The 15,000-nt window shown below is 34.7% G+C and overlaps 1 protein-coding gene across 1 annotated transcript; it reads right to left on the bottom strand.

Annotated features, from left to right (window-relative positions):
• Positions 1 to 557: 557 nt before the first annotated feature.
• Positions 558 to 11,954, bottom strand: Mvk (Mevalonate kinase). Its single transcript, XM_085950180.1, has 6 exons — positions 9,382 to 11,954; positions 7,185 to 7,737; positions 4,760 to 4,989; positions 3,291 to 3,350; positions 2,274 to 2,401; positions 558 to 1,649 (listed from the first exon to the last, which is right to left on the bottom strand). The coding sequence occupies exons 1-6, from the start codon at positions 9,514 to 9,516 to the stop codon at positions 1,442 to 1,444; spliced, it is 1,314 nt and encodes a 437-aa protein (XP_085806306.1). The 5' UTR covers positions 9,517 to 11,954; the 3' UTR covers positions 558 to 1,441.
• Positions 11,955 to 15,000: the final 3,046 nt, after the last annotated feature.

The following is a 15,000-nucleotide window of genomic DNA, read 5'->3' as shown; positions in this document are numbered from 1 at the left end:
TGATAATTAAAAGTGGTAATTAACTCATCAGCAGTGAAAGTATTAGATCTAATGGCCGCGCGCCTGGCACGTCTTTAGCAGTGAAAGGCTTAATGTTGGATGCACGTTACATTTACGTAACAAACTTTAATGCATATGTGTCGCTAAATTTCAAAACCCGCTATAACACTTTTTTGAAATAATTAAGATATATATATCGACGGATTCGTTATTAAAATTTCTACATGAAAATTTTATCGCCTCTTTCAAAATCCGGTACGATTAACTGTCATTTATGAAACAAAATCAATGCGTCTATCAATTCCCGCTATAACACTACTGAAACATTCGAAAACCTTTTTAGTTCAAAAAGTTTTTATTGATTTTCTCAACATAATGAAAAAATGTTATAGCGGGTTTTGAAACTCAGCGACACATATTATTATCATACAGATGTAACTATTGAAAAAAACATTCTAACACATGTTTAAGATTATCCCATATTTTTCCACTTTAGTGTTCTCTGGAACAAACTATACAAAATGGTTCCTGGTATTTAAAAGGTTTGAAATTTTTTTGACGAAATTAGAATTTTGGGAATTCATTTTTAAAATGAAGAGGCATGGATATGTGTGCAAGGATCTTCAGAGGCGAAAATCCGATAATACTAGCATATTCCATAAAAATCTTTAATCGAAATAGGATTTACCAGTTATACATGATAGAGCGATGACCAAGATTAACAGTCAGTGCTCGAAAACATGCCTGGCGTGTGGCCATTAGATACATATACTTTCACTGCTGATTAGCACAGTTAATTACCACATTTAATTATCATGCTAATTGCTACACGCCAGGCGTGTCTTTAGCACTGACTGACTTGTGGTAATTAACTGCTCAGCAGTGAATGAGTTAAGTGCCTTATACGGAATTTTAAAATCTTAAAATAACCTATATCATACCCCGTGTTTAATCTTATAAAATACAATTAATACATATTGATAACTGGCGGGAAATTTCAAATGAATTGGTACAGAAATATTAATGGTAGGTACAAAGTCTTTTTGTGAGTACTAATATTATGAATATTATATCGACCAACATCGGTATATAAAATTATGATTGATTTATGGGAATTATAACCACTTTCACTCGAAGATATGGACCTCCAGAATGTAGTAGCATCTGGACGAACAGTGGTGTACTGACTGCTAAATCAATTACCCCTTACTTACTCTAAATTCACTTCTCAATAATAAATTTTAGAATGAAGTCATTCAGAAGTTAGCCATGTGGTCAGTGAATCTCATATGGTCACAAAATGATTCAAGAGTTCCTTCAATCAAAAACAGTCTGAAATTATTGGTCCAATGCATTGGTAATCTGATACGACTAGCCAATAATAGGGAGATGTGATGCAATTCGGCTGTAAACCTTCAATAGAAGATTTAACAAATAATAGTTATGCTAAGAACTGAGTATTCTCTGAATCGTTGAGACTCTGTTGATATAATTCCATATTTCTGCTGCATCTTGACTTCATGTCAATAGTGACGCCCTCGCCCCCCAAATGAGTAAGTGTTGCTATATAGCCAGTCTCATTTAGTTTTTTTATCAAATTCTCCACTTTAGAATCGTCAGCATTTGGGGGAATTAAGAGAATCGCGTATCTGTAAAAAGAAGACAAACAAGTTGTATAATCATTAGCCTGACTTGGTAACCTTTTTTCTATTTTTATATCATTATTTAGAGATTTAGATGAACAATCACAAAAAATACGTAAACGCTACAAAATAATAAAACGTCTGGTCAAAGATGGCAGACAGAAGCAAAAGTAACCATCATTCAATGCGCCAAAAAACAGAATAATATTTTTTCTATGACTACCAATTCAATCACACTAAGAATTGGTATTAAATTTAATGTTTTCATTGTCGAACTAGTTCGCGAATATGGCCGGGCGTACAATGCCGGCCATACAAAAAACGCGAATTTATTCACCTGTCTTTGAAGATATAATGCCTCAGGCGTTTATTTGAATGATTTAAAATTCGGAAGAACACTGGTCAAATAATGAGACATTTAGCATGTGATTGGTAAGTGTTTATGATAAGGTTTATTTTTGCTAAAAAATTCGCGGCCTCTCAATTGACGCCATACAAGTAAGCTCTAGCTATAGTTCAAAGATTTACAACTGAAATCAGGTAAAATTTAAAGACCGTAGTCAAAACTAAAGACCAATATTTATTGTCAGGAAAACATTCTGTCACTATTAGAAATAATAAGTATCTTACCCTCCTCCGCCGGCCCCAGTAAGTTTAGAGCTGAAGCCGAACTCTGCCGATATTGCTCGGATATTTTCAAGCGATTGATGAGATACTCCGAGCGCAGCCAATAAATTATGGTTCATGTCAAACAGCTCCTGGAAATATTGATAACATTGTATTATACTAATCTCTCCACTCGTGTCATGGTTAAAATCAAGAAAGACTCTCTGGAAGGTAGTAGAAGCTGATTTAAACCTGGTAAAAGAATGATGAGAAATCTGGAGCCGGGAAAATGAGGTTTCTGATGAGGAACTCTCGATGGTAGAACTCCACCATAAATTCATCCTGTGTGATTTATAAGAAATGAGAAATCCAAACCAATAGGCACGTTTATTTATTTATAAACAGCGCGTGCACATTACAAAGAATGTTTATATAAAATAAAGCCGAATAAGTATGACACACAAAACAATAGTAATAAAATAATATTCAGTCATGTAAAATATAATAAATACATAACAAAATATGATTTATTATTACATTTGAAATAAAAAAAGAAAATCAAGATATAATATTATGAAAGACAAATTTGAGTAGGTACACAAAACTTGAGTGTTTGACCGTAAGTATTGTACATGTCAATAGAAGAACAATTCAAAAGAGAATGAATACTTCGGATTGACGAATGAAATTCTCTTGATGCATTCATAGTACGTGTCTAAAGTCACTTCTTCACTATCAGTGTGATGAAAGGCTGCTTGATCCGCCTTCTTATGTCCTCGTTACTCCTAAAGTTATACTACAAACGTCTATTCTCAAAACTGTCATGACTCGCTACCGTAGGACGGCACCATCAGAATGGTTTAACCAAGTACCAACAGTCATGAGTCATTCAGCATCCATTCAAATGTTGCTCCAGCCATTCCATCACACTCCAGTGATTAAAGTTATCGAAGTGCTCAATGTTTTGCCCGTCGATAATCAAGGGTGATTGTACAAAACGTTGTCTTATTACTACATATCAATTTAAATATTATTACTTACCGCTAACTGTTTAAAATTTTCCTCTTGATCAATAAGTGTAGTATTGATATTGTTGACAACCTAAAAGTTTACATTAAAATCAATTTATATTGCAAAGTAGAGATAAACAGAAACTGGTGATCGAAGAGTATTTTAAAAGCAACCATAGAGAGATAAGTAAAGTACCATGTTCTCTCCCAAGCAGAGGATATAAGAATCTACAGAGTGGAGGTTATATTAACAAACTTTTATGAGGAATGATTATTAGGTCAACCCATTGGATCATTGCACTGGACCAAACACATTGAAATGACAATATACATATTTGCCAGTGGTGTGATCAAACCTGACTCCATGGTTTAAGAAGCGGCTGCTCTACTAACCAGTCCACAGTGAGTACAAAGGTGCCAGAAAGAGAAAACCGAGGGATAACATCATAGAAATTTATTTAAATTTACAATAAGTTGAAAACTAATGTAAGTACATGATTATTTTGAAAAAGTTGTCTCAGAATTAGAAAAAAATTATGTGGTATTTGAACACACAACTTTTGTTTGCCGTGCTTTATCTGAGTGAATGTTTAATGTTCACCATCATTGGTAATTTGAATAAGATAAGCCAAGCTTAGTGGCAAGATGCAAACACTGTGTTGATTTTTTTCATACAAATTTCAAAACAATAAAATTGAAAAATCACAAAAGAAAAACTCGAAAAAAATAGCATGGTAATGGATATTTGCGTCAACACAAAAATAATGATAAGAAGCTGTGATTAGATTGGATTTAGTAGATGAAAGATCATGATTTAACACACCATAAGATATTGTGTATTCTTACATTCGTACATATGCATCGCCAAGGAATTATGGACCAGTTCACTACTAGTGAACTGCCTATAATTATTAAAATACAAAATTTTTAACACAGAAAAATATTGATTCACATTTCTTCGAGAGATTTTTTTAATGACGTGTCATCACGATATTTAAGAAAAATCAAATAATCAATTATTTCAGTTTCAAAAGTCTTTTGATTTGTAAAATAAGTCTACTGGTCAGAATGTCAATGACAACTAGCAGTAAAAGACCAACACAAACATAGACCCCTACAAACCAATTCGTCCCACACCACATTCGGTCTTAATCGACCGTATCACGAAGCCCTACGTTTGGATGTGAAGCATCAGCAGTTTTTTACGCCTGGTAATGTCTCTGGAGAAGATACCCAAGTCGCCACGATCTCAAGTGAGCTTTGACTGAGTTTAATGAGTTGATTTTATTTAATAAAATGTGCCATGTGAAAGAAAGCACGGAGAATGAACATAAAAAAATTTAATGATAAATAATATAATACAGAAACAATACGGACACACAAATCTATGTGAAGAGATCTTCACGTCCGCAATAAGACCAGGGTATTGTAAGGTAAGACTTTTATGTCCTGCGGCGGATGATATTCTGACTAAATGATAATGATTGATTAATAATATACCTTCAGGGCTGACAGAGCGACCTCATTCAACGCTTCAATAATGTTGTCGACTGCTTTCGGACATCTTTGACGTAATGCGACCACTTTCTGAGCGAGAATTCTCGTCTGTCGAGCCACGCACGTGTTCACCAGCAAGACTTTTAATTTCACCTTCAACGAGTGATGGATCGGTTCGCTGCCTTTTCTGAATTCCACCAGGGAGCCAAATGTGCATGTCGTGTTGTCGATCCCTAATAAAATTAATTATGTTGTCACTAATACTTTATTTTACACACATCTACATTTATTTTTACACAATATAATACACGCAAATAAAAACCGATTTATGTAAAGTTTTATTTTGCTATTGATTGCAATAATTGTGTCAAAAAATGATAATAGCAGCCACAGAACAGATTAACAAAATAGAAATGTGAAAGTCAGTTGCCATTGACCAAGGTTTTTAAGCAGGTTTTAAACACAAAGCTTCAATTAACCTCAAATATTGAATGCACGTTTCGCTTATGTGACAAACTATATTGCATAATAAATTATGAGACATAATATTATGTAACTATTGAAAACAATATAAACATGTGTTTGAGTTTATCCTATATTTCTGTACACTTGAGATCCGTATTCTGTTATACCCACACCCAGTACGTTAAGACAGGTTCCGTTAATTTTATGTTCCCTGAGAACAGCCTTATAATTAGCGGTGTGGTGTTATATCCCCTAATCATAAACACAAATAACACAAGCAACAAAACAAATCACTGATGCAACTTTTTCAATATCTGCTGGTGCTATTTAGGTCTCCAAAGGCTTATGAAAAACAGGCAAGCAACTGGAGAGTGTCGGTGCTGGATTGTCTAGGATGGAGGAAGTTTTAGAAGGAGGCCAAGGCCCGTCAAGGGTTCTAGTGCCATAAATGATGTTGTAATAAAATTGGCCATATTATTTTAATTTGTGAATACAATATGATAGAAAAAAGAAACTATCTAATCATTTACGCTTGAAACACAAACATGTTGTTTAACGCAAATATTGAATTGTGGACATATCTGTATTTGGAAACTGACATCTCATGTTATCTTAATATCGTGTTAATGTTGTAGTAATCTTTAGAATTGCTGAAGAATTTATAGTCAAAGATAACAATTTTGAAAAGATGATCTATCTACATATTTTCAGGATTTTCAGAAATCGATTAAAATGTGTTACAATTGGATCATTATTTATGGCACTATAAACCTAGGCGGGTCTTGGCCTACTTCAAAAACTTCCTCCAACCTGGACGATCCAGCTCCGACATTCTACGGTTACTTTGACCGAGCATATATAAATCTTTTGTGGCGCAGTCCAGCCGTCTCAATTTCGGCCGTCCGGGTCTTCTCTTACCCTTGGGGGTTGCGTACATAGTCCAGCTTACCGGTATAGCATCCGGCATTCTATTCACGCGGCCGATCCAACGTAGTCTCTGCATTTTCAAAAGCCACATGATCTTTTTGCCCCCATAAACTGTGTACACCTCCTCATTATAATTTGATCTCCAAATGCCACTTTCTTGAATAGCCCCAAAGATTATTATTAAAACTTTTCTCTCAATGATATCCATATTTCTCCCATACTGTTTGCTGAGTGCCCAGCATTCTGATCCATAAGGTAATACTTAGGTGCAGAAGAGTTTTATATAAGGTTGTTTTGGTTTACCTTGAGAGTCCCATGTTCATCAGAAGCTTTTGGAGTCCAAAATAACACCTGTTGGCGAGGGTGATCAGGCGATTCATTTTATCGCTTGTGTTATTAGTTTTTGTGACAAGGGACCATAGATAAACAAATGAATCCACAGTTTCAAAAATATTGCCACCAATAATACGGTTATCAGTTAGTATTGTGTACAGTGGAATCCCGATCTACCGTTCTCGCATAAATCGTTTTCCCGCACGGATCGTTCATTTTTGAAAGTCCCACCAAACACCCATAAGAACAATGTTAAATAATTCCGCATTAACTGTTCCCCGATTTATCGTTTCCCTCGATCTATCGTCTAAATATTCTGGTCCCGTTCCAAATATTATCCCGATTAACCGTTTTTGAATGAATATTTTTCATTTCGCTTTCGTAGAATTGTTTATAATGCATACTACAGATCTTTCAGTCAGGTTCAGACAGGTTGGTTAGGCGCTCAGGCTTGCCTCGCATCTCGTATCACAATTTTTATAAGTCGCAACTAAAATGCCCCATGAAGAAAACTAGAACTCTAGCTGAGAAACTGAAAATAATTTAAAACATCGAAAAAAATCCATGAGAAAAACGAGTTTTTTATATATCCCGCATTTATCGTTTTTTTTTTCTTAAGGTCCCTTGAAATCCGTAGAATCGGGGTTTCACTGTAATCACTTCCATTTTATAATCTACGACTCAATAATGGTGTTATAGATACCTGAGGGGGTCCCATGCGCTATTTTCTCACTGCAAAAAGCCCACGCGGATATGATCTTTTTTTCATCATTGGTAAACACACTTAGATTATTTTTTTTATCTTTATTGGCCTCCATTACAGAATAATACATATCCTGAGACTTCAACCGAAGATATTGCAACATGGCGGCTGATAACGACACAGCGTATGAGGCAGAGCTTCCGGTTCCAGCTCCAATAGTCAATTCAGAGTCCACTGTCACTTCCAATGAAGTATTCACCAAATAATTCTTATTTATTATACAAGAGAATAGATATAGCACCATAATTAAACCTTGCCGGTGTGTGTCTGTTGAACCGGTAGCTTTATGAGATTCGTCAAGGTATTTCGAGACCTTTTTAAGGAATTCACTGTGGTCTATAAGGTTTGGTGTTGACCAATTGAATATGCCATTTTTTTCCGATAAAGGAATGTCGCCAAGGTTTTCAGTCAACGATTTAATGTCGAATGTTATGTTTTCAATCTGAAGTTGTGGAAGGTTGATCACAAGGCATGGGTCATCGGCAAGTTGCTCCTGAAAATGAATATTTATAGAAAGATTATTGAAAGCATTTTTAAGCCTGATAATAATATTAATGAAGTAGGTACATACTACTGTCATTGAAATTTTCAAGTCAGTTTTTTGGTCAGTCTTTTGTATGGCTATAGAATTGATAGAAAGATATATATACAGGTAATATAAATATATTCTTTTTAACACTACAACAGGCCTAGAGGCCCAATGATAGTAGTGTATTTAGTAATAGAAGAAAAACAATCACAAACACCCAGGCTTTGAGAAAATCACATAAATTTTTGTGTTCGGAGATCCCAGATGAAAGGCCAGAGCCTTATGCACTGCACTACGAGAGCCCCTCATCACTTTGTTTCAATCATGCTTGGAATATACACGTCTTCGTCAAGACAGCGAACATATGCAATGATTCTCATAAGCTGTTAATACACGATATAGTCCATTTTAATACCGTCATAAGAGGATTTGTTAAATGATTTGTTAAATGAGATATATTTAAGACTTATATTACAACTACTTCGACATGTCCGATCCTAATAGCATCATATGGGCCTTCACAGAGTGGTTGTTGTATTGACAGAATTGTTTTTACGAAAAATGGATGATAGCCACTTGCTCAACCTATTAGGTCCATATTAGACTCCCATCTATGAACCCAACACAAATTGAAAAACAATATGTGTATTTGGCAGACCCAAGATTCGAACCTGGGACCCACGACATTATAAGGCGATGCTTAAGGTGAAGCCTTTACTGAGCCGTTTTTAAAGAGGCACCTAGCGGAGATATACGAAGCTTGCAATTTAAGATTTTTTTTTGATAATTTACAATTTCAACTGCATTAATTAATAAATATGTATCTGAAAACATTAAAAAGAAAAATATTTTTTATTTCAAGTCAAAGATAAACTTACAATCGTAAAAAATGTGAATTTGTTGAATCGGACCACATCATATTATTACATATATTTTATGGTCATATTTATTATTAAAATTTAGTTTATTAAGTTTTCTAAGCATCGCCTAAGAGATTTTTGACTAATTCATAGTTTTAATATTTTTTATATCTATTTTAAAAAACATCGATTTTTATAAAAAATATAAATGTGTATAACTTGAAATCCTTTTTATTTATATCAAATCAAGCTTCAATATTGGGACCATACATAAATAAAAAATATTTTTCTTTTTAATGTTTTCAGATACATATTTATTAATTAATACAGTTGAAATTGTAAATTATCAAAAAAAATCTCAAATTGCAAGATTCGTATTTTTCCGCGAGGTGCCACTTTAAAAAAGGCTCAGTAAAGGCTTCACCTTAAGCCGTTCGGCCATTGTGGGCATAAAGCAGTATAAATATATTTAATATAAATAAATAATTTAATTTCCATTCAAACACACATAATTTGAAAATACCTCAGAAACATACATATGAGAAAAAATTAGTCACTGGACAACTTGCTGTTTCAAATCATAACGTATGTGTAGGTACTTCACATGTTTCATTCAACTTCAGCAGACCCAAGATATCCATCGTCCAGTTAGCTGTCTACCTGGCGCATCCGCACACAAATCATTCCATTACCTACCTCCACTTCTAAATGATTTACAGCAAATATGTTCAATATGATTGATGTTTACCTTTATGGTGGTCTGGCATCTCAATCCAAAACTGGCTGCAATGGCCGTCTTTCCAAAGACAACGGAATGTTCTCCGTGCAAAATCACTTTACCCGGGGCAGACGCACTGCACTCTATTAATTTTTGATCACTCATTGTTGTTTCTTATTTTTTACTGTTATGTGATCACTGCACTTTATTTAAATTAACTTCGTACTCCAGGTTCGATGATATTTATGTAATACTAAATCTACAACAATTTTCACTTAGTTTTCCAATTAAGTCATTAAACGGAAGTATCACGTTACAGATAACTCGGTAGGGTACGAATATGTCTATCCCGTCTTTCAAGTGACTGAATTGATGGGAATACAGCCTATTCCAACTTATCGAGCGTTTGCGACCAACGATACAATTCGTTCTAGTTGACAACACCAAAGTACAATAATATCACGATTTTGCTTGCCCTCAGCTATCACTAGAAATGTCAAAACTTGGTTACTTTAAAGTATTGATACCAAGTTTCGATATGATATCACTAGCCATCAGTTGAGGGTTTTTGGGATGTCTACCTTTGCGTTACTAAATACGACCACTAGAGGCAATGCTACTTAACCGGTTCTGTGCCTTCAGCGAGTTATCTTGTTCTATGAGGCCGTGATCGACAGGCCGCAATTACAAATTTCGCGAGTTATCTCGTCCAACTTTAAACTCAAATTACTAGCCACTGTCGATTGATTTGTATAATCCATATAATTAAACACCATTGATATACTACTAGATGAGCAGTTCCCATACAAGTGTCATTTTAAAAATGTACCTCAAAAGATATTACGAATATCGTCTTATAATATTTCTTTCTTCTTTCGACCATGTCCGATCCTAATAGGATCATATGGGCCTCCACAGGGTGGAGGTTTGTATTAACAGATTTTATTTTTTACGAGAAATGGATGTCAGCCACTTGCTCAACCTATTAGGTCCATACTCTGACTCATACACAAATTGAAAAACAATATGTGTACTTGCCAGACCCAGGATTCGAACCTGGGACCCTCGACTCTATAGGCCGGCATTTAAGCCACGCGGCTTGTAGGTATAATGCGTTAAGACCGATAACATGGATTCCCGAATTTCACCCGTATTGCCCTGGCTGTAAAACTAAATTTGCGTTCTTGGAATAGTGAACCTAAGGGTGGCTGCAACGCAAAGCAGACAGAGCAAGTCGTCATGCGCTGACTATTAGTTAGAGTAAGATGCAAGCTAGACCGGGCTTACTCAGTAAGTTTTAACAAAGGCCGAGTCGCTGAAAATCGGGCGTCATTTAAAGAAGCATATGATTCATCCAGTAGTATATCAATGTTAAACACACAGTGACATCTGTTTGAATAATTATGAAATACTAAACCACAAATTATCGGTATTAGTGATTTTATTAAAAGCTTCGCTCTACATTCAACGTGTGTCATTAAAAATCCGCGGCCTGTCAGATACTGCCATAATAATATCATGAGGCATAGAAAAGGCTAAAATTTTGCATTTAATCATGTATTTTTAACTATCAAATAGAAAGTAGCAATACATTTTTTATTATATTAAATTACAATCTCCGTTTCTCTATACGTAATATAACGTTTGAGGCTTTCACAGTTGTTTTTTATTGTAATAGAGTTGTCACCGTGTGTTCTTCCTCCGTCTTTCCTCGACATTTTGGGCTCGTTGTAGAGGCCATTCTCAAGAGATTATGTAATGAAATATACTGTTGTGTGTATGGATGCGAACGCTGCTCTAAGTGCGTCAAAAAGGTGTCCGTTTAGTGGAGACCAAACATTGCTCAGACTAAAAAAAGAGGGTAATAGTGTACTCTGTCAGTTGCGACGACCACTGATACCAAATTAGATATTTACTGAAAGTGCCTGAAGTCTGAGGTTTTTAAATGTAGCCTATCGTCCCCATTAATAGCCTGGATTCTAGTGAATGTCGTTAGCCTTTATTATGAAGCATGAAAAATGTTGCTTATTCCGGCCCAATATCTTTGTTTCAAAGTCAAATTTGTTATTTGTGTCCACCGACGGTTCAGCAATCGCTGACATCGATATGCCCTCCCGTGTTTACTCACACGCTTTATTACCATTCGTTAAATTTGACCTATGCACTTCTTCAGTCATCTATAATAGCTTATCTGATACACATTTTCGTCTCACTTAGAGTGACGTTTGCGCATTCATACACCTAACAGTACACTTTACTACATTATTTCTTGAGAATGTCCACTGCAAAGAGTCCGAAATGTCAAAGAAAGAAGGAAGAAGACGAAGTGACAAATCTATTATGATGTCTATTTATAGGCTCTTCATGACTTTTGTTCGAATATAACCGTTGCTTTCTGCAAATCCATCGTAATTACATTATAGAAGAAGGCATTTCTTTGTGCATTACATAAATTCCGAATGAGGATAGACGTTTTCATAAATTCTGAATTAAACAAAAAATGCCACATTTATGATAATGATATATTTAATATCGATTTACATTTAAAACGTTATGTGCTAATTGAACAACAATGGATTCCGGATGCTATAATATGAAAGAATTGATTGAAAAGTACCGAAACTTCAAAATACCTAAGTTTTAGCTTGTTTAAATTGAGATACTACGGCGTAGGTACGTGTTGTCGTCCAGCACGAATTGTATCATGGGTTGCCAACTCACGATAGGTTGGAATAAGACCCCTAGATAAAATAGTGAACACTACTAGTGAAAATGACCCTATCGGCCTAATTATTAATTAGTTTTTTTGACAAATAGCTTAGAGGTGAATCTCGTCTCTGTTCTGGCAGAACACACTAACTGGAGAATACTAGTTATGAGTAGTTTGACTTTGAAGTTGTTAAAATGTTTGAAATTATTAAGTAATCGTAAAAAGGACGTATTCAAAATATAGACTGTTTATTTATTAAGAAGGTTTCCAGACGGTAAAGTTTGAAATAAGGAACATTTTGGTATACTCAACTCAATATCTCATTTTTAGAATTAGTGTCTTCTGCCAGAACAGTGACGATCTTTTAGATGGCATACTCAACTTAATTTTATTAAAAATTTGGGTTGATACTATTTTATCCCAAGCTCTGCAATTGTAAGGCCGCTAAACATCATTCAATGAAATTAAAATTTATTGGCATGACTAGGAAGAAGCGAGAAGATTAAAGAGGTTAGATTCTTGGAGGCACGACATGTACTATTTAAGGAGCGAAAATTATACAAGAAGAAGAGAATAAGTAATGAAGTAGATATGTAATAAAATTATACTTTTGTATCTTTGGAAAGATTGGCCTTTATGCTGTCAACTTTTACATATTAATAATTTTGAGTATGATTGAATTTTCCATACTCTAATCCCCAAGTTTAGTGTACGTTGAACTTATTTTCGTAAAGATACTGCGCATGGTTTGCCACAGAAAAAAATGTTTTTCATTTTTATTGATTTTGTTATGCAAAAAAAGCACCCACAAAATTTTTTCGAACTGGAAGAGAAATTTTTCATTGGAAAAGTGAAGTGCATTTAAAATCTGTCTCTAAAAGGGTAGTAGCTTGTATGTTGGAAAATACTGCTAGGAGTGAAAAAAGTGGAATAAGTTCTATAAAATTGTGTTTTATTTAATTAACCAAATAATTAATCAAATAATACAATGGAGTTCCACCATGAATAATTGACAGTTAACACTATAAAAGAGAATAATAATTTCAGGATATGAGAGGCATAAACTAGGGGGTGGAACTTATACAGTGTGATGAGGAGGGATTCTCTCTGAAGTATGACTAATGTGGGTTGTCAATATTGTAAAAAAACTAATAAACTTTTATCATTTTACTTGACAATGGTCGCGCAGTGAAATAGTGTTTTGAATAATTTGTCTATTTTCAAAATATGACTTCATTTTAATATATTATTATAAAGATGAAGCGCACTCACTTTAATTTTTACATTGTCTATGGGAAAAAGTCTATAAGCTGTCTTAAGTCATAAGGAGCCTAGACCATCAGATTTAGATTAGGATTGAGACGGCAAGAAGCACTTTTTAAAAAATGAAACATCTCTTCTGCAACCGAGACATAACATAGGTGTTGGCATTTGATGGAGGACGATCAGGTGCTATATCATACCAATGATGCTCTACGGAATCAAAGTCGTTAAAGAAATGGATAATGAGAAGACTTTCAAGATGTGCCTGCATATCCTGGGCTGATTACATTACAAATGAGGAGGTTTTAAGATGAACTGATAAATCAAGAGATTTTATAGCTACCATCAAGCGGAGAAATGCTGAATTTTCCGAAATGAAAAATATGATAAACTCTGTTTACACGTGCATGGATTTACTGCTGACAGTACGTATTATCACGGCCATAACAAGAAAATGCATGTGTAAATACGTATTATTGTGCAAGTTGCAAAATTGCATGCATGGATCAAAAAAGTTCAGAAGTCTCTGAATTTTCACGCGATAACTGGAACTTGCATGACGTATGCCAGAAAAAAATATGAACTAAGCCGGGTAGCACATTTTGACGTTTATCAATTTTCACAACCTATCAAATAGCACCATAAGACAACAGCATGTCTCGCTTATGCTTGAAGAATGAGATTGCCGAGACACTCAGCACTTTTACATGTAAACAGTTATTATCGCGACAGTTGAATTTACAGACTATTGGTGCCAGTAAATCCATGCACGAGCACAGGTGCTATAACTACAACTCATAAAGCAGCAGAAGCGTAGGTAGGAGATTCTCTTGGCTATGCAACCTCTGTAAGTGACCCAATGTCCAAGGCGATCTGATACGACTGGCCCAGGATAAGGGGGTGTACTGCTAGTTGGTATAATACATGTTTACACATACATTTTCTTGTTATGGCCGCGATAATACATACTGTCCAGCAGTAAAACCATGCACGTGTAAACGGGGTACAAGAAGCGGAAATCGCTAGTATGACAAATGTCTTTAAGATGTGTAGTAAATTTCCCGTTTAATGAGACAAATCATTTGATAAATATGCAATTTTTATTCTTCCTGGGTCCTGAGGATCTTTCAAAAACAATATATCTTTAAAATTGGCATATACTTTTAAATAAAATTACTCAAATAATCAAGTGTATAAGTATTATGAAAGAAAAAGGGGAAATAAGATATGATATCGTCACTGTACAGGCCAATTGTCATAACCCTCACTTTTCACCGAAGTGACATTTTGATGGCAATGGACTTATTGCATACTCTTACACGAACTGACAAAATGTCATAAGTCCCAAAAATTCTCAATTTGTAATAAAATAATATTTCAAATAAAATTTTCAATGATCACAATGAGTTGATTTTTTGCACATTACTGCTCTGAGCCAAGTGGTGTAACCATCATTTTTTTATGAAAAACATTAATAGTTATATATCTACTCATCCTATCATTGCGAAAATTTTAACAGAGCTTTGAAGTCCATTTTCAATCAAATATGATTGATAATTTTGATTAACATTAAAATAAATTCACTGCCTACAGGTTTCTCACTTCCTAACAATTCGATATTTGAGGGTTACGACAATTGGCTTGGACAGTGACGATATGGAAATAAAAGTCTGCAG

The sequence above is a fragment of the Rhyacophila brunnea genome, unplaced genomic scaffold (genome assembly GCF_057557595.1).
Source record: "Rhyacophila brunnea isolate RB1 unplaced genomic scaffold, BYU_Rbru_1.0 scaffold_23, whole genome shotgun sequence".
Taxonomy (NCBI): Eukaryota; Metazoa; Arthropoda; class Insecta; order Trichoptera; family Rhyacophilidae; genus Rhyacophila; species Rhyacophila brunnea.
Note: the sequence above shows the minus strand (reverse complement) of the source record. Positions and strands in the feature narration are given on the sequence as shown.

What these genes read in the sequence shown, in the direction of transcription:
- Mvk (XM_085950180.1), bottom strand. Translation starts at nt 9,516, where the DNA reads ATGAGTGATCAAAAATTAATAGAGTGCAGTGCGTCTGCCCCGGGTAAA. An exon ending in GATGCCAGACCACCATAAAG is followed by an intron (nt 7,738 to 9,381) that starts GTAAACATCAAT and finishes ATTCATTTTCAG; the next exon opens with GAGCAACTTGCCGATGACCC. An exon ending in ACTGGGGCCGGCGGAGGAGG is followed by an intron (nt 1,650 to 2,273) that starts GTAAGATACTTA and finishes TTCTTTTTACAG; the next exon opens with ATACGCGATTCTCTTAATTC.